This window comes from Hippocampus bargibanti, linkage group LG18 (assembly GCF_051943395.1).
Source record: "Hippocampus bargibanti isolate YZ-2025 linkage group LG18, ASM5194339v1, whole genome shotgun sequence".
Lineage (NCBI taxonomy): Eukaryota > Metazoa > Chordata > Actinopteri > Syngnathiformes > Syngnathidae > Hippocampus > Hippocampus bargibanti.
Genome location: NC_142751.1, coordinates 12282994 through 12302722, shown reverse-complemented (window position 1 = coordinate 12302722; position 19729 = coordinate 12282994). Strand labels below are relative to the sequence as shown.

Sequence of the window (19729 nt, the reverse complement as noted above, 5' to 3'; positions counted from 1 at the left end):
GACTAGCATTTTAACCCCTGAGCAAGTTGTCAATAAATGGAAAGCGGGGTACAATTACACGCCCGGTAATGCCTGGAAGGCAACTTACGTGCTGCTGTCAACTTAAATCTCGCTGTTTAGCCGAGAAACCCAAGCTACAAGTGCAGATAGCCATGGAGGCTAACTTGGGTTAGCCTCTGGTCCTCTTTGAAGGTGGACGGACCAGTCAACAGTTGGTCGTCGGCGACGGCGCCCCGGCGCCTCCTCGCCCGAGAACTTTCCTCAACATAAACATCTCGAAATTCAACAATTTTACTTCATTCCAGCCACCGGGACGATAAGTAGAGTGTCAAACTTCCGCGTCCGTGACTTCCCTTTCCCACCCCCAAAACCGGACTCCACTTGGAAAGAATACAGTCGACTTGAAGTCCTCCGTCAGCCGGACGGCGCCGACGGCTCCTGTCGTGTCCGCGTGGAGGCCGCCGCTGGCCGCTTCGTTGTCGTCCCGCTTTTCGTTACCGAGCCGCCGGGTCGAACACGCCTATTCATCGCCTCCTCACGTACACCGGGAAGCGGTGGCGAACTTTTGGTCGAGGACTAGTTCTTGAGTGGTTGCTGGGGTCGCCATACTTCCATACGCAAGGTGGTTTACACAAATATGTGGGTGGGGCGACGTGTGACGTCACGTGCGTGCGTGGGCTCGTAGGGTTTTCAAGCCGGCGTCAGAAAGGGGAAGTTCTTCGGGTTCCGAAGTTCGAAACGATGTGAGATTCGCCACCACCTTTTGTTTCCCGAGGTGAAAAAGTATTCTCACTCTGTAATGTAGAAGCACATGTGTGTAATTTTTTTAACTCATTCACTGCCATTCACAAATGTATTCAGGAATTGAAAATATGATGTAGAACGCCATTCCCGAATTTGTTCGGGTTTTGTTTGGTTGTCAAAAAAGCGCTGATCATGGCCTCTGGAAATGTATTTTCCTTTCCACAAGGGGGCAGCATTTTCTTTTTTTTCCAGGTTAGCGCTTTGTTGCAGCTTCAGCTGTTGTTAAAGCGCTATATAAACAAATATGTATGTATTGCATTATATTTTGGACACCCACCCTCATTTCAAGCTCATATAACTCTACATCTCTATATTTAGGAATTAATTCTTTCCTTTCTGATAAAAAAAAAAGAGTGTCAAAGGTTTTTTATGCTGTCTTGAATGTTTATATAGTCTGAAAAGTCAACATTCTATGGTTCCTAGAATCCAAGTGACAATTACAAAAACCCATAGTACAGGAGTGGACACATTTTTGCACATCGTCTGGCAGTGAATGAGTTAACACCAATTTAATTTAATTACTTAGAAATAAAAGTCATTAAATAGAGACTGATATGTATTCCAGCAAAAATATTTTTTAACAACTTTCCACAAGAAATGAAAGGACGGATGGAATGGCGCTTTGTACTATATTGCATAACGAGAACATAACATTGCTTGTTAAATTCCTGAATTTTGGATAACCATCAGAGTATTAATATAATTATAATCGGGCTCGATAGGGGTAAAAAAATAGTTGATGTGCAGTAGTAATTCATAGTGTCAAACAAAATCTTTAAAGTAGACACATTATCGACACAAATGTAATCAGATCAGTCCTACCACACTGAAACAGGTTATATTCAATTGCATATTTTTTTTAATTAAAAAAAGCACTGTTGTAAAACATTTTACTGTTTTTGTTGTTCCGACAGCAGCAAATACAAAAACTGGAAAGTTATATAAAGTTGATCCTGTCACCGCGTGAGTGACTCAGCGGCAGCTGTAAATGACTCTCGTTTTTAACCTTCTTGCTCAATAAGCTTCTGTTGTGTCAGCATTACAATCTCCTCCATCACTTCTGGTTTGAGAATGTCTTTAACCTGCAAAGACCGCACATGCGCATACACACACAAAAATATGTATCACACTCATGCATCATAATTTTTTTTAAATATGCAATTGAATTATTTTTTTTAACCTGTCTCATGAGAATCATTTAACAGGGAAATATTTACCCATTTACGAAATAGGACAGTTTCTGCCACCAGGCAGTCAGGAGACTCAACTCCCTCCCAGCCCCCCTGCCCCTTCCCACTGCCACACTCACCGAACTCTGAGTACACGCTGTACTATCATCCTGAACTCTATTTTTTTTTCCTGCAAGACCTCACTGCAACCTTTTTTTGTGTTTGTTTTTGCATCACTACACTACATCACTTTACATTTGACACTACCTCACTTTACATATGATACTGTCTGTTGTCAATTGTCTGTCTTTTTTAGCCACATTATAAGTGCCTTGCACGCTGGATCCAAAAGGACATTAATATCATCTGTGCTGTATGTCATGCATATTAGCATATTTACCAATAAAGCTGACTTGGACTTTGAAATAAAGGCGGCGTAATATTGATATTTGATTTTAATTATTTGCATGCAAATACAGTGGAACCTGCATTGGAACAACGTTATATTTCCTTCCTATTTATTGATGCATGGTTAAAAATAAATATGATACAAGATAGAGATAAGCAAAAGCATACATGTGTGTTCTATTTCTCCCTGCTTCCTACCTGGTGTTGCAGTGAAGATTCGTAGCAGTAGAGAACACTGGTGTCAAACACAAGGACCTTGTGCGCAGACAAAGCTAGCAGGCAGTTCCTTAGCCGGGAAATCACTTCGCGGTCGGAGAGGCTGACGGGCTATGAAGGACGCGGTGGAGAGAAACAAAACGTGAACAGAACAATAAAATGGCTGCCGCTGCTCACCCAGAGAAAAAAATATCCCGTGGCTGTTAATAATAATACATTTCATTTATAAGCGCCTTTCAAAACTCTCAAGGTCACTTTAGTCACAGGATTTTTTTTTTCCATGGGTGAGCAGCGGCAGCCACACGCGCCAGCATTCCCTCAACACGAAAGTAACTCAAATAGATAGAAAGCTAGCCAGCTAGCTAATAGATACACAATAGCCGGCGAGCTAGATAGCTAGCCAGCGAGCTAGATAGCTATACAGCCAGCCAGACAGACAATATAGCTAGCTGAAGATCTTTTTAGCTAGTGTTTGTAGCGCTAGCTAGCTAGCTAGATATCTATATCTATGTATTTAACTATTTATTTAATTACAGTAGTGAAATTGGCTTTTTTGCTGTGTCAAATTTAGAAACATTTTTGCTAAATCAATAAAAATGTGTCGACTCCATTGCCAGGGTTTTTGTCATTGTCACTCAAATACCAGGACCCACAAAATATTGTATTGAATGTACCGTTACTCGTCTCGCAGTGGAGGAATTTACATTTCACAGCAGCAAAGTTATGAACGGAAGAGGAAAGGAAAGAAAGAAGTAGAATTTTTTTTTTTCTGGCAGTGTTTCAAACCTAAATGTCTCACCTCAAGGCTGGTATAGAAACCGCCAGCTTCCTCATCCTGATGTCCCGGTGTGGGATACAGCCACACAAAGCCGTTATTACCCAGAATAATGGAGGCGCCGCACGGGAGGTTATGGAAATGTGTTTTTTGTCTTTTGATGAGAGATGGAGAAATTTGAACCAGCACTCCTTGGCCAAGCTGAAATAAAAGGACAGAATCAGAACCAATGCCAACTTTTAAAATGTCTATTTTGTTGCTTTACTTCAGGGGTGTCAAAGTAATTTTTTGCCGCGGGCCACGTTGTAGTTATGGATTCCTCTCGATGGCCGTTATGAATTTGGGGAAGCCATTAGAATGTTTAATTCCCTCCACATATTACATATAGAGCACACACAAAATTAATGAATAACTAGTTTTCAAATCTGAAGCCAAGAATAATGACTGTTATTGTGGTTTACATCCAAAAATATGAAATTTTGGTTCGGATTTTAGCAAGCATCATGGAATTTCACAAGTTTGATTTGCTTTCGTGGGCCGAAAAAAATGATGTGGCGGGCCGGATTTGGCCCGCGGGCCTTGACTTTGACACCTGTGCTTTACTTACTTTCCCGTACTTCAAGCTACGAGTGTGAAGTGACAAGGCACCGTCTGAGAAGATTGACTGCACCTCTGCCTAAAACCACAAAAGATACTAATCAATGGGGAAACATAAAGTGAAAAAACAAAATGTTGGGAAATAAGGCAAAAGAATACACTGATCAGGTCGCCCTCCAGGAGATATTCTCTCATGGTGAGCTCATCTTCTGCTGATCTTCTCCTCTGGAAGAAAACAAAAATCTGTTAATTCAAAACAAAACATATGTGGCTTTTATTTTATGTTATTTTCTTTTTATTACCAGTTCCCCTCCGGGTAGGTTGACAGAAGACAACAAAAGAACGGAGTCTAATCGGGAGTTTGTCTCCACCTTCCATCGTTTCTGTTGTACCTACACAAAAAATATGACAAACTCAATAAACATGTACAGTATTACATGTGAAGGGGAAGAAGTACGAGAGATTACCTCTGTGATTCTACCAACTACCACATCACCAACCTCACCATTGAACCTGGAATGCAAAATAAATGCATAAGATTTTTACATGTTTATTTTAGTGTCTGTTTTTTTTAATCGTAAACAAAGGAGAGACTTTATTCCTAAAAAATACACAATATCCTAATTTTAATTTTTTTTTTTTTAATTTAACATGCTTTAATCATCCAGTTTGAACACTCCCCCTCATGCGAAGGGGAAAAAAAACTAATTCTAATGAATGAGTCAAACACGGATTGCATATAAATTATAAATATTGGCTAGCTAGCTAAGTAATTGGCAATTTATTAGCTGTATAGCTATCTAGCTAGTTAGCTAACTGTCCATCTGGCTATTTATTAGCCATCTGTTAGCTAGCTGGCTAGCTTTCTATCTATTTGAGTTACTTGCGGGTTGAGGGAACGCTGGCGCATGTGGCTGCCGCTTCTCACCCGCAGAAAAACCGATCCTGATTGTAAAGTTTTGAAAGGCACTTAGAAATGAAATGTATTATGATTATAAATAAAACTCTACCCAAATAGAAAATTAAAAAACAACATATTTTTAAGAGTAAATACTATGCTAAAGTGCTGGATTTCTATTAGCTATATGGCTATCTAGCTAGCTAACTATCTGTGAGCTAACTAGCAAGATTACTATATATTTGAGTTACTTCTGGGTTGAGTGAACGCTGGCGCGTGTGGCTGCCGCTTCTCACCCGCAGAAAAACTGATCCTGTGACTGTGAAGTGACCTTGAGAGTTTTGAAAGGCGCTTAAAAATGAAATGTATTATTATTAAAGTTCAGTGCGCCGTTATTTTGTTTACCGATAGAGGGAGTTCAAGTAGAACACGAAACAGACAGAGAAATGTATTTTAAATACATCGTTAAAAAAAAAAAACATATTGACCACTAGTCATTCTAAAGCATTCATGTTGTTGGGATTGTAATTGTTGAACGGCGATTTCTAATAATGATTTAAAGTGTTGGAAGGTATTTTTTTAAATCACAATGTTTGTACCCATTTTACCTGGTCTTGAGTGGTCTCACACAGATTAGTTTGTCCACTCGCTGCACTTCTCCAGCCACAGAAGCCGTCAGCTTTTCCTCATCTACATAAGTACCATGGCCCCTAAAGACAAATAAGAATGGTCAAGCAGTATGGTAAAGCACCGATCTCACAATATGCGATTACTCGTCCGTTTTCTCTACAATTTATTGTCATTACGGTTTAACAATAACACAGACATACCTCATGAAACCGGAGTCTGACGTGATAACGTCGCCGGGTACGACCAAGTCTCTCCTATCTCCAGCAGAAAGAGAAAGAGATACTATTTTTCTAATGTTTGGTAATCTCATGTCAGCCGCCATGTTGCCCAGCGCGTTTCTTCTTCGTTCGCTTTTTTTTTTTTTGTTTCCTGATGTCCTGTTTTCTCGGAGATCGCCATCTCTTGTATTAGTTAAGAACTGCAGCATTTTGACAATGTAAAATGTAATAGCGGGAAAACTGCTGTAATGATGAAAAATACGTTTAAAACAATATGTTTAAAACATTACACATAAAATAAATGTTCCAACACAAACGGTTGTAATATATTAAAATCAACGATTTGTCCCTTATTAACATACCTGTCAAGTTGTACGGTTTCAGCGTATAGTAATTGTACAAGTGGGCACTGACTTTGATCGAAACAGTCTTGACACCAATAAATTCATTTTTCAATAGCTATTTTTGTTTCATTTTAATAATAATAATAATAATAATAATAATAATAATAATAATAATAATAATAATAATAATGTTCTTTTCCTTTCGGCTTTTCCCTTCAAGGGGTCGCCACAGCAAATCAGTTCCCTCCAGCTTTAGAGGTTCGATTCACATGTTTGTTTTGGCCAAGCTTTTACGTCGGATGCCCTTCCTGACACAACCCTCTGTATTTATCCGGGCTTTGGACCGGCACAAGAAGACTTATGTCCCCTTGTGGCTACAGAATAAGCAACTCTCTCAGTAAAAGGCTCCCAAACACAAAATGGCCACCGGAACAGCAACATTCAAAAAGCAAAACTATCCTCACCAATGAATAATAATAATAATAATAATAATAATAAATAATAATAATAATACATTATATTTCGAACGCATTTCAAAGCTCTCAAGGACACTTTACAGTCACATACAAGCATAGATACAATTATAAATAAAACACAATTATAAATAGAAACAAGAGATAAAGCTACACAGAAAATGCAATTTAATTTACGTACGCTATATAAAACGTAAGATTAGTGACCATTTTGTAATGGGCAGACTCCATTATTAGTAAGATAGCCAACCGCCTCAGGTTGACAAGAATGCCTTTAAATCCCACTGGATATTACGTTTTTTTCCGTCTTGAATAACCACTAGGGGTCAATGTTGACAAACCGATTCAACGTGGTGCCGTCGAGTGACGTCACGTGTCAACAACAAGAAACTTCATCATCGTGGCCAATGAGCGTCGAGTAAAAAATGGCGTCGGTGAGCAGGCACCGAAGAGTGAGAGCCGAGCGTCGCACGGTCAGTAAACACAACTGGAACCAACACTGTGACAATTGAAACAAAAACGGCGTTTGCTGACGTTGATCGCTTCAGTCTTTGGCCTCGGGGTGGTAACTCGTTCGCGTAAAGTTAGAAAAAGCTCCGCTAGCCCGGGTTAGCAGAGTAGCCTCATCCACTCTGGATTGTTCTCATGGACATTCATGGATTGCAACAAAAACACTTGATCTCTTTTTTTTCTCGATTGAGTTCTCACTTACTGACCCAGTATGTGTGAAGTGGTTTAAAAAGTACACACTTGCAGTGGAGTAGGAAAAAAAAAACAGGGCCAGGCGATCCGGAGCCAGTTTGCCGACATGTATTTCCTCACCGGCTGGCCACGGAGGCTTCTGTGCCCGCTGAAGAGCGCGGAGGAGCCCTTCCACATCCAGCCAAGCTCGCAACGTTTCTACTTCGCTCTGCTTTCCGAGACGCAGCTCAGCATCTGGTTCAGTCGGGTAAGTTAATCTTGCACCATACCGATTATATTTAAAGAAGGCATCTGTTCGGCTTGCTCGTGTTTTGGAAACTGGTGAGAAATGTAAAGGCATTGCGTAACACACACATTTTACAAGACAAGCTATATAAACGACATTGTCTGCACAACGGACTACTTATTTCAATCATAGTCCACCTGATGAATGTTTTCCGTCAATGCTCAACACTCCCTGGGGATCTTAAAGGACAACCGACACCATTTTTTTTCGTTTCCTAACTGACATCAGAAAAAAACGTTTTAATGCATCTAAAACCCCCAAAACGCGCACGCTGATATTTTTAGTCAAATGCATGTAATGGTTGTAAGTTGAAATTCATTCAAAATGTTGAATAGAGACTCAGAGGCTAAATGACTAGCAAACTCCCCCCTGCGGTGCCATCACACGGTTGATTGCTGTGCGAGGGTGAGATGCTGAATGTTAAAAATAGGGTCTGTAGGTCGTATGTACGGGTGGTGATAAGTCGAGCCGGTCGTAAGTCGAATGTTCCCTGTATTTTGATAATTGTTAAATTATTGACGAGATTGGTGATGGGGGTGGGAAGGTCGCGGTAAAGCTAGCATTACAGGCTTTGCAATTTGAAAATAGTATTTCACTCTGTCACTAGATTTGAATGTCATTACTTATTCAGCCCTAAAGCGAATTTGAAGTGTAAATAAGACAAACTGACAGACCCACACTTGATGGATCGGTAGCTAACTATTTGCTATCTATCTAGATGGCGAGCTAGCTTTCTATCTTTTTGAATTATTCCGTGTTGAGTGACAAAACCACAGTATGGATCCACACAAGATTACTTTCCATTTCCAGCTGTTAAGTGGCCACATTTTTTACCTCACCCACCCTGGTCATTGCTCTGAAGTCACTGATGCGCGTGGGAAAAGTTTCCTCGACACTTCTTTTTATTGATATAGCTGGCTAGCTAGCTATTTGCTATCTATTAGCTAGCTAGCCTTTTATCTTTTTGAATTATTCTGGGTTAAGTGAACGCTGGTGCGTGTGGCTGCCGCTGCTCACCCACACAAAAACTTCTCCTGTGACTGTAAAGTGACCCTGAGAGTTATGAAAGGCGCTTAGAAATGAAATTGCTTATTATTGTTATGATTAAATTCACGCTAACGCACGCATAGTAACCAGCAAGGCTGTGAGGAATAAAACAAGGATGGAGGACAGGCCTACTGAAAGTTTCTTTGCCTTCAACAATGGATTCAGGGTCTTTGTTGATTTCATAAGCACCGCGCCGGCTATGCCCATGTTTTGCTTCCCCTCGTTATTTCCTCGCCAGAAAGTAAAAAGAAAAAAAGGACAGATGCAACTTGCACATCTGTTCTATCCATTGTTTCGGTTGAGCTCATCCACCGCTGGGATCACTTTGGGATCGGGTTTGAAATAAACTGGAGATTCTCAACAACCGTTTGCCACTAGTGTTTGACTGGATCATTCCGTTGTCAAGAATTCCCTCGTTTTACCTGTTTTCCAGCCCTGATTTATAGTTAGCGTTTTTCTGTTGCGGTGCTTCGGAGATACAAGATTAAATCGAATTGTTCACTGACCACGCTCAAATCATTCGTACCTAAAAATCAGCCTTTTCCCATACAAGTGAATGGAAATGCCTTTAATCCGTTCCAGGCTTCACTCCAAACTGAAATTGCAAACTTGCAGAATATTGAGTTTTAGGACTACATAAACATTGAATTCAGCAAATCTTCGACTCTCTTCTTTCATCAGAAAAAATAAGATAATTCTTAAGTTATATAGGTCTGTAGTTATCTAAGCTTGAAATGGCGACAGGTGTACAAAATACAACACAGTAAAGTCTCGTTAAATCGATATCGGTTATATCGATAGTACTGCTTATTACGATACTATTTCTATGAACTCAAGGAGAAAATTTACATGCCGCAGGATTGGATATATCGATATTTTTTCCGACTCCCGAGAATATCGATATAACGAGACTTTACTGTATTATATTGCAATGTAAACCTCGCTGGCTATATATGAGCTATCTAGCTAGCTATTAGCTAGCTACCTAGCCAGCTATCCATTTGCTATATATTAGCTGTCAAGATGGCTATCGCGCTGGCTATATATTAGCTATGTAGCTAGTTATTAGCTATATACAGTAAAGTCGCGTTATATCGATATTCAAGGGAGTCCGAAAAAATAACGATATAACCGGGACTATCGATATATCCGACCCTGTTTGCATGTAATTTTCTCAGTGCGTGCATAGAAATAGTATCGATATAACCGGGACTATCGATATATCGATATAACGAGACTTTACTGTATCTGGCTAGCTATTAGCTACATATTAGATAGCTTTCTATGTATTTGATTTGCTTCCGGGTTGAGTGAACGCGAGCCTGTGACTGTCAAGTGGCCTTGAGAGTTTTGAAAGGCGCTTATATAAATGAAATGTATTATTATTATTGATTCATATAGCGCTTTAACAACAGCTGAAGCTGAAACAAAGCGCTAACATGGAAAAAAGGTAAATGCCTCCCCCTTGTGGAAGGGAAACACATTGCCAGAGGTCTGACCAGCGCTTTAATGGCACCCACCCCCATAAGAAAAAAAAAAAAACCTGAACACATTCGGGAATGGCGCTCCACGTCATGCTTTTCAATTCCAGAATAAATTCGGAAATGGCAGCGAATGAGTTAATAAGAGTTTTTCCATGTTTTTAGTTCCATTAAGTCACATACGCGTATGCTCTGGCACACAATTTTTCAACACCCCCACTTTTTTATCCCCTTCCATGTCCTCACTCGCAGCCCAGTGTTTTGATTGTGAGCTACATCGAATCTGCCAAGGCAGTGGCACAGTTTGGATTCTACCAGAAGGCCGAATGGAAACCAGACGACTCCATGATAGCCGTGGTGGTAAGTGAAAACTTTGCTATGCTTTGACCTTGTGATTCATGTCCGCAAGCTATGGACGCTTTCAAATTTGTGAAATTGATCGTGGGGGTTGATTACGTCAAAATGGAGTGCATTCATTTTAACAGAATAAACTTGTTTCCCCACCCCATTTTAATGATAATTTCTCCTAATTACATAGACGGTGACTGTACGATGACACCTTATTAAAACAATAGCATTTACAACAAGAAACGTGTTGTCATCGCTTTTCAAACAAAGCTCTGACTCAACAAAAGAAGAGTTTGTCGTCACACGGCATCGCAGGAGGTCAATAACGCGTGATCGACTTTGTCTGAAGTCCAGCGCCTTTCAACAGCGCTCATTTGTAATCCTAAAGGAGGCTTTTACAATTACCGGGGGGCGTTATTAGCGATAGTCATTAACTTGAGATATTTCAAATGCAGTGGCTGCTAGTATCAACAAATTCAACAGTAGCCCGTAAAAGTGCCAAATGGTAGTAAATAGCACACAACGATGATGCTTTGCATGATAGCGTCAATACTGTTGTCATCTCTTAAAGGACAACCGACACCATTTTTTTGTTTCCTAAGTGACATCAGAAAAGCGTTTTATAGCATCTGAAATACCCAAAACACGCAGGCTGATATTTTTAGTCACATGCAAAACACCAATAAAAATGAGTTAAAGTGTCCCAAAACTACTTCAAAATGACGTCAGAGATGGCGAGTTTCAGAAGGTCCCGCCCCCTTGTTCGTGAGGTCACGCCAGGACGTCTTGCCTTGCTCTAGAATCAAAACAAGGGCTTCAGATTCGGAGAAGATGCTTTCTTGTTACTCATCCAGTTATGAATATGATTCAAATAGTTCTGAAGAGGAAAGCATAAATGTTTGCAATCGATTCAAGAAGTACTTCCGTATCAATTCGAGCCGTCTGGACTCCAATGTAGCGTCCCAGAAAATGCACAAGATGGCGCCCAAGCTCCGTTGGAAATGGGCTGATTTGTCTGCTGGGAATTTGTGTCAACTAGTATCAAATAGTAGTCTTGGTGCAACACACAACGATTCACCATAGCGTTATTTATGTTTTTTTCCTTCTAACTTCACGATCAACACAATGTTTTCAGATGAAAAAAAGTGCCCAAAATGCATTGTGTGTCGCTTTCTCGGTCAAGGGTGTTCCTTCAGTGACGTCACGTCAGGCATCGTCATCAACTCAAAAACAAGACTATGAATATTCAGCGCGGGTCTTAAAACGTAAAATATAGCTATACGCGGTGGAATCTTTGTAAAATGCGTTCAGTAGAAGTCATTTGAAGTGATTTTACAAATTATGGACGCAACTTGTCCGCGGGTGTCGGTTGTCCTTTAAACCTATCAGATAGATATTAAGAAAAAAAATCCTCATCTGTTCCAAATTTGATTCTTGTTGTTGTTTTTTTTTTTTTTTTGTGGCGCAATATTTGCAGATGACCGTTTACCCACAACAGCTCATAAAATTCGCGTTTCGCTTTGCTCCTTTCCAGTAAAATAAGCAGACAACGATTTTGCCTTCTCGCTTGTGCATCTGAGCTTGCGCATATTTATTTATGTAAATTGATCCCCCTCTGCTGCCATTACCGCCATTTTGGGTTATCCTCGCGGTTCACCACGTTGAGTCACCTCTCCAGCTGCCATTACTGTGGCACCATTGAATTTGATTAGATTTTTCTTTTTTAAATATGGCCTGAGGGAGTCTGTAACATTTTATTGTCATTTTAACTTAGCTACCATGGTAGTAGAACTTAGTGACATATTTGGGTGACCGTAGAAAACAAAATTCCAAGGTTGTATTCTCCAAAATGGCGGCCATTTGCAGAGAAAAAAAATGGCAGCGAATTAACTCATTCGCTGCCATTTCCGAATTTGTTCGGGTTTTGGTTTTTCTTGCAAGGGGGTGCTGATAAAGCGCTGGTCAGACCTCTGGAAATGTATTTCCCTTCCACGAGGGGGCAGCATTTCCATTTTTTCCATGTTAGCGCTTTGTTACAGCTTCAGCTGTTTTAAAAGCGCTATATAAACCAATATCTATGTATTGTATTGTATTTTGTACAGCCACCCTCATTTCAAGCCTAAATAACTCCACATCCATATAATTTGAGAATTAACTCTTTTTTTTATGATGAAAGAAGATAGTCTAAAGTTTCTTATGCTGAATTAAATATTTATGTCGTCTTGAAACTTAATACTCACTGTGTCCTGCAATTTGAGTGAAAATGACAAAAACCCTGGCACTGGAGTAGACATGTTTTTGCACATCATCTGGCAGTCAATGAGTTAAATATGGAATCAATCATCGCTTAGCAACCTAATGTGTCTGACCCCTCGTCTCTCCATTGACCCCGCCGGCCCACTTTTCTTTTGTCAGACATGTGAGCTGGAATACACACGAATGAATATTGCGAATATGTCTGAGGAAGGAGGTCAGACCCATTTCCCGCTAAGCCCCGGCCAAAAACAACACGGAGCAGCGGCGGCTGGAGTTTAAAAATACCAGGGAATGCTCGCTCGGCTGATCATTATTGCGAGCGCGGGCGTATCGAGGGGGGAACGCCTTGAGGCAATTCCTTTGCAAATCGCCCCAAACATTGCGCTGGGCTCAAGGCTGGGCATACAACCTATTTTTCGGGATCTGCCACAATGAGTGATGCGTCATTCGCGAACGAGCCTGTTCTCCTAAAAAAAAAAAAAAAAAAAAAATGGCAGCCGGCTTGTTTTGGTCCTCTATTCCCCGCCCCCCAGTCGTCAGTTAAAGCTACGTGATTGGTCAAGAACGCAGCAGTGAAGGGAGGTGGGGTTACAGACAGAGAGAGAGTGAAGCCATTCTCCAAAAAAGAAAATGGCGGCTGATATTTTTTTGTCCTCTATTCCCCGCCCCCAGTCGTCGGTTAAAGCCACGTGATTGGTCAAGAACACAGCAGTGACGGGAGGTGGTCTAAACATTAAAGAGACCAGCAGACGACAGAGAGAGAGGGACAAAATGGATAGAAAACGGTAAAATTTGAACTTGTTTCAACTTTGATAGTTCAAAGGCAGAGTGTAGACTGCAAGGTTAAAATTCCCATCAATCAGGCTCCACAAATAACCTGCACAAGCCATATGTACACTTGATGAAAAAAGCTATCAACCCAGCTAAACAGAACACAATTGATGAGGAACTAGATAAAATTATCGCAGAGAAGGCACCTACAAGGGATCATTTCTCAAGATGGTGAAAGAAGAAGGCTACGTTCTTCATCAAGTGTTTAATGCAGATGAAACTGGCTACTCCATTCCATCAAGCCATCTACGACCATCACAACGGTAAATAAAACGACTTTATTACAGTACAGTTTATTTCTTTAATTATAATACCATAGCACATTTATTATACATAAAATTAGGTATATTTTGTGTAGTTTTATGGCATTTAGTAGAAAATCACGTTTTATGGGGACCTGGGAACGGATTATTCTCATTTTAATGGTTTCTTCTGGGAAATTATTTTTTGGAATACACACTTCGCCTTACACACTCTGTCTGGGAACCAATTAAGTTCGTAAGCCAAGGTATCACTGTACTTTTATATACGTCGGGGGAAAAAAATAAAATTACTTGTCATAACACGGGCCAGATGTTGACAACCTGTGCAGACCTCAAAGCAATCCTCCATGTTGCTAATTTGGTGTCTAGTTTATGTTTATTAATCTGTTCGAAAGCCTCCAACGCATTGGAAGAGGCGGATTTATTCAAGTGGACCGGTGTCAAAAAGCAACGGGATACGTTACAGACGCAAAGTACTTTGATTTTCTGGCCGCACATCCTGTTTTTCGCCGCCAGACGTTCCTTGTGTGTTATTATACAGTCAGGAAGAAGTACTCCTGTGCATTTTTCATGCACTCAGCTAGCAAGAATCTGATGCATGCACGGAGAAGCCCGTGGTTATTAAAATTGGGCCATTTAGAAGATGATAGCAATGTTGCGCCAAGATGGCAATGGGGGACTGTTTGTAGTTTGTTCAAATGTGCCTTTTTTCTTTTTTTGCTCTTTGACTCAACTTTCTTTCATCACATTTAGTTTGTCTTTTTCTCTTGACTTCTTTTTTTCCTCTCATCACTTCTTTTTATTTATCTCGCAATCCTTCTATCTATGTATCTAGCTATCTAGTGAGCTATCTACCTAGCTCCCACCTAGCTATACATTTTCTATGTATTAGCTATCTGTCTAGCTAGCTAGCTATGTACCTGGCTATTTATTAGCTATATGGCTATCTAGCTAGTTAGCTAACTGTCTATCTGGCTATCTATTAGCAATCTGTTAGCTATCTAGCTAGCTTTGAGGTACGTCTGGGTTGAGTGAACGCTCGCGCACGTGGCTGCCGCTGCTGACCCGCAGAAAAAACAATTTTGTGACTGTAAAGTGACCTTGAGAATTTTGAAAGGCACTTAGAAATGAAATGTATTATTATTATGAAATGTAAATTTCTCCATTGCGAGACTAATAAAGGCAAATCCAATCCAGTTATTATTATTATCTATTTGCAATCATCTATTTTCGATCTATTGGCTATCGAGCTAGCTATCTATTAGGTATATAGCAATCTAGCTATCTATTAGCTACGCTCCTTGAGAGTTTTGAAAGGCGCTTATACATACAATGTATTATTATTATTATTATTATTATTATTTCTATTAGCTATCTATTAGCTAGCTAGCTAGCTTTCTATCTATTTGAGTTACTTCCTGGTTGAGTGAATGCTGGCGCATGTGGCTGTCGCTGCTCACCCACAGAAAAACATATCCTGTGGCTGTAAAGTGACCTTGAGAGTTTTGAAAGGAGCTTCTAAATGAAACGGATTATTATTATTATTATTATTATTTCTCCCCCAAAAATGTTCAGGTTAAGACTTTTTTTTAAACATCCGGGACCTTTTACCGATGCATTATCATTTTTTACTTCCTGGTTCCTTTACCGGCGCATTATTTTTCATAATTATTCCACCCTCTCCAGATCACATATTGCAATGATCATATCATACTTTTGACCCCGGCGGTTTATAAACTCGGGGGGGAAAGACGAGCCGACAGCTGAACGCTACTTGACATCGCGTAGTAGCAAGCACACATCTTGATTCTTTGCGTGCTGGTGTTGTTACAAATAGCTAATAAATAGCTATTGAATACTTTCAGGTGACACTTTTTTCTTTTGACAAATCTTTTTTCGAAGTGCTCCCAGACTCCTAGACAATGGCGACCATTTCCTGTTTGAGCACATCTGCATGTGTGAATGCATGAGGGGGTTTTCGAAGAGGTGTTAGAACTCTCAGTTGTGGCTACTCAGCCCCTTCCCCCAACCATCTCCCCACCTCTCTTTTTTTAAAACAAAAATACAGTGACCATGGCTTACGAACTTAATTGGTTCCCAGACAGAGTGTTTAAGGTGAAAAGTGTGTATCCCAAACATTTATTTCCCATAGGAAAACATTAAAATGAGAATAATCCGTTCCCACATCCCCATAAAACATAATTTTCTAAATGTGCTATGGTATTATAATTAAATCAACAAACTGTACTGTATAATAAAGTGGTTTTATTTACTTTTGTGATGGTCGATGATGGCTTGATGGAATGGAGTGGCCGCTTTCATCAGCATTTGATGAGGAACGGAGCCTTCTTCTTTCACCATCTTGAAGAATGATCCCTTGTCGGTGCTTTCTCCGCGATAATTTTACCTAGTTCCTCATCAATTATGTTCTGTTTAGCTTGGTTGATAGCTTTTTGAATCAAGTGTACAGATGGCTTGTGGGGTACAGATGGCTTGTGCGGGTTGTTTGTGGAGCCTGATTGATGGGACTTTTAACCTTGCAGTCTACACTCTGCCTTTGAACTATCAAAGTTGAAACGAGTCCAAATGTCACTGTTTTCTATCCATTTTCTCACTCTCTCTGTCATCTGCCTGACTCTTTAATGTTTAAACCACCTCCCCTCACTGCTGCGTTCTTGACCAATCACGTGGATTTAACTGAAGACTGGGGGCGGGGAATAGAGGACCAAAACAAGCCGGCTGCCATTTTCTTGTTAGGAGAACGGGCTCGTTCGCGAAAATCACTCATTGTGGCAGCTCTGTGTGTGTCCCAAAAAATAGTTCGTATGCCAAGGTAAAATGTTCATAAATTTAACGTTCGTAAACTGAAAAGTTCGTAAGCCAAGGGGTTCGTAAACCGAGGTATCACTGTACTGTGATGTAATAATGTTTCCTCTAATAAAAAAGGGGAATTTGTTTTTTTGGGATGAATGTTCTGTATTTCAACCCTGTCACGCTGCTAGCTCGTCTTTATGACGGCCAGGAAGCTTACTATATTGCTTTTTTTTAAACGATTGATGGAAAAGCCACAAAGCCCTATTGGTCACACAATCGCGACTATTCAAGCCATGACTTTTCCCCCGAGAGGGTATTCAGTGTATTTCAACTCCTTATTTTTTTTCTGCTTCTCTCCGAGTAAATGTGAGCATGTGAGATCAGGCTTGAGTTATTTAGTTTGGAGCTTACCCGTTTTGATTGTTTTTGCAGACCTCAGTTGAGGTCTCGGTTTTATGTCAGGCCAAGGCTGTGCTCCTCCTGATTCGCCTTAAGTGTTGCTCGCTCGCTTTTTTGACGCCTTCCCTCCGCTGATGCTTTTTATCGCGTCTGTGGCAATGTTCGGTTCTCCTACCAGCAGTCGGAACATTTCTGTGGGAAGAACAAAAAAAAAGTGCGATATAATATAGCAAACCTCTGTTCCAAACATCCTCATGTTTGTATATACGCCCCCTGGTGGTTTAGTTTGTAGTTCTATAGCACAGGTGTCAAAGTCAAGGCCCGGGGCGCCAAATCTGGCCCGCCTCATCATTTTATTCGGTCCGCGAAAGCAAATCAAACTTCCATGATGCTTGCTAAAGTATAGCGTTCATTAGATTTACTGCTGTTATTTTTGACTTTATTCATCCTTTATGAGGCATTACTGTGCTCGTTTTGTCAACCTGTGGGGGATTTGTTGGATTTGATTGGATTAGCCTTTATTCAGGGGGGATTGTAGCTAGATATCTGTTGGCTATCTATTAGCTATCTACTAGCTGGCTAGCTAGCTTTCTATCTGTGTATTTAATAGTGACATTCAGTGTATGGGCTAACTAGCTAGCTATTAGCTATAGAGCTATCTAGTCGGCTAGCTATCTGTTCACTATCTATTAGCTGCCTAGCTAGCTTTCTACTAAGTTTTAAAAGGCGCTTATAAACACAATGTACAGTAAAGTCTCGTTATATCGATATCGGATATATCGATAGTCCCGGTTATATCGATACTATTTCTATGCACGCACGGAGAAAATTACATGCAAACAGGGTCGGATATATCGATAGTCCCGGTTATATCGATATTTTTTCGGACTCCCTTGAATATCGATATAATGAGACTTTACTGTATTATAATTATTATTTATTATTATTAGCTATCTATTAGCTAGCTAATTGAAAAACTTATCCTGTGACTGTAAAGTGACCTTGAGAGTTTTTGAAAGGCGCTTACAAATGAAATGACTTCACATATAAGGCGCACCTGCGTATAAGGCGCAGGGTTATCTTTTGAAGAAAATCAAGGCTTTTGGTTGCACCTTATGCACTGGAAAATCTGGTAGTTATTCATTAATTGACAGTATTGAGCACTATCTATCTGGCTAGCTATTAGCTATCTAGTGGCTTGCTAGCTAGCTTTCAATCTATTTGTCTTACTATTCTATTTCAGTTACTTCCAGGTTGAGTGAACGCTGGCGCGTGTGGCTGCCGCTGCTCACCCACAGAAAAAAATATCCTATAACTGTAAAGTGACCTTGAGAGTTTTGAAAGGCGCTTGCCACGTATGTCTGCTTTATGTGGCTTGGTGAAGATATCAACGTCAAAGGTAATTGCGTTCGCTTCATGTTTCCGCCCTCTTATTGTTGCTTGAAGATTAAGTTGGAAGGCGGTTATGTGTGATTGGTCTTTTCATTAATCTCTTTTTAATAATGCAGGCATTGGTCATTTGAGAGGCGGTGCAATATCGCTGACTGTCAGGCGGACCTGAAAACAAGTTCTTGTTTCATCAAAGAGACCTTGAATTTGTTTTCTTGTGACTAACGTGCCGTCCTCGTCGTGCCATAGTGAAACGCGCCGTTTGAAAAGGTTGTTTTGACATCAGCGGTCTGTTTTCCCAAAGTGGTACGCAACTCTGAACTCAGGGGCCCTTCTGTGCGTATAGTAAACATGTTTTGGGTTTTCGGGGAAGGGTTATCAGTCATAAATTTTGGATACAGTTAGCGATTTGAATGTCAAATACTGTACCAGCAAATGCGGATTTAAAACGGAGCCGGAAGGTATTCTCTGACATAAGAGCTGGATACCTAGCTAGCTATCTATTTGCTATCTATTAGATATCTAGCTATCTATTGCTCACCCGCAGAAAAAAAAATATCCTGTGACTGTAAAGTGTCCTTGAGAGTTTTGAAAGGCACTTATAAATGAAATTATTATTATTATTATTATTATTAGCTAGCTAGCTAGCGAGCTAACTTTATCTATTTGAGTTATTCCCGGTTGAGTGAACGCTGGCGCATGTGGCTGCCGCTGCTCACCCACAGAGAAAGTGATCCTGTGACTGTAAAGTGACCTTGAGAGTTTTGATATGCGCTTAGAAATGAAAATGTATTATTATTATTATATTTTAGATAAATCACAAAAAACAAGTTTGATAACTGTCTTGTAATGGCAGCCATGGGTCCATTAGAGATATACATAGGGCCAAAGCTACCAGCAAAAATGTTTGTTCGCTGACGAAGCTTTTCGGATGAGGAGCGAAACGTCCAACACCTTCATAGAAGTACAGATGACGGCTGAAGAAACCTTTTCATCAATGGCAGCCATGTTATACGCTGGGAAAAAATGAGGCGACGTATGTAAATATTTTTGCACAACTAGCGGAAAAAGTGTGGCGCGACCCACGCCGCAAAATTAAACTGGACGACAAGCATTGTGATTTGAAATGACTTTTTTTTTGTGTGAATTCTCCGTCACATACTGTGAACTCGTATTCGGGAATTGGCGCAAATGAGCCTCATCCACTTTGTGAATTATGATCATTCTTACCACTATATGCCAAATTATGAAGTGCGAACAAAAGATGGCCTCAAAGTGAGAGAACCCTCCTGAGGTTATGACTCGTTTCTGCATACTTGCACCTTTTATTTCCATTTCTAATTGTAGTATCTTTTCTTGCATCACGGTTTTGGCCCTTTGG

At 40.3% G+C, this 19729-nt stretch overlaps 3 protein-coding genes across 7 annotated transcripts in view; 1 reads left to right on the top strand and 2 right to left on the bottom strand.

Annotated features, from left to right (window-relative positions):
- abl1 (ABL proto-oncogene 1, non-receptor tyrosine kinase) overlaps positions 1-772 on the bottom strand; it is a 34324-nt gene extending 33552 nt beyond the window's left edge. Inside the window, exon 1 of the mRNA XM_089021282.1 lies at positions 89-772. The gene's annotated coding sequence lies outside the window, so the exon portion shown is untranslated. The remainder of the gene's footprint in view (positions 1-88) is intronic.
- An 868-nt stretch (positions 773-1640) lies between these two features.
- exosc2 (exosome component 2) overlaps positions 1641-19729 on the bottom strand; it is a 19022-nt gene continuing 933 nt past the window's right edge. Inside the window, exons 2-11 of one of the 5 annotated variants that reach the window (XM_089021287.1) lie at positions 16972-17151; positions 5698-5755; positions 5476-5577; positions 4437-4482; positions 4272-4361; positions 4129-4194; positions 3980-4048; positions 3397-3573; positions 2580-2708; positions 1641-1886 (exon numbers count right to left, since the gene is read on the bottom strand). In XM_089021287.1, coding sequence (XP_088877413.1) covers positions 1806-1886; positions 2580-2708; positions 3397-3573; positions 3980-4048; positions 4129-4194; positions 4272-4361; positions 4437-4482; positions 5476-5577; positions 5698-5702 — 765 coding nt within the window. In that variant the 5' untranslated portion in view covers positions 5703-5755; positions 16972-17151 and the 3' untranslated portion in view covers positions 1641-1805. Of the gene's footprint in view, positions 1887-2579; positions 2709-3396; positions 3574-3979; positions 4049-4128; positions 4195-4271; positions 4362-4436; positions 4483-5475; positions 5578-5697; positions 5834-16971; positions 17152-19729 lie in introns of those variants that run through there. The other 4 variants (XM_089021286.1, XM_089021285.1, XM_089021288.1 and 1 more) reach the window with 4 other exon arrangements.
- ric1 (RIC1 homolog, RAB6A GEF complex partner 1) overlaps positions 6940-19729 on the top strand; it is a 27600-nt gene continuing 14810 nt past the window's right edge. Inside the window, exons 1-2 of the mRNA XM_089021280.1 lie at positions 6940-7481; positions 10301-10408. Coding sequence (XP_088877406.1) covers positions 7341-7481; positions 10301-10408 — 249 coding nt within the window. The 5' untranslated portion in view covers positions 6940-7340. The remainder of the gene's footprint in view (positions 7482-10300; positions 10409-19729) is intronic.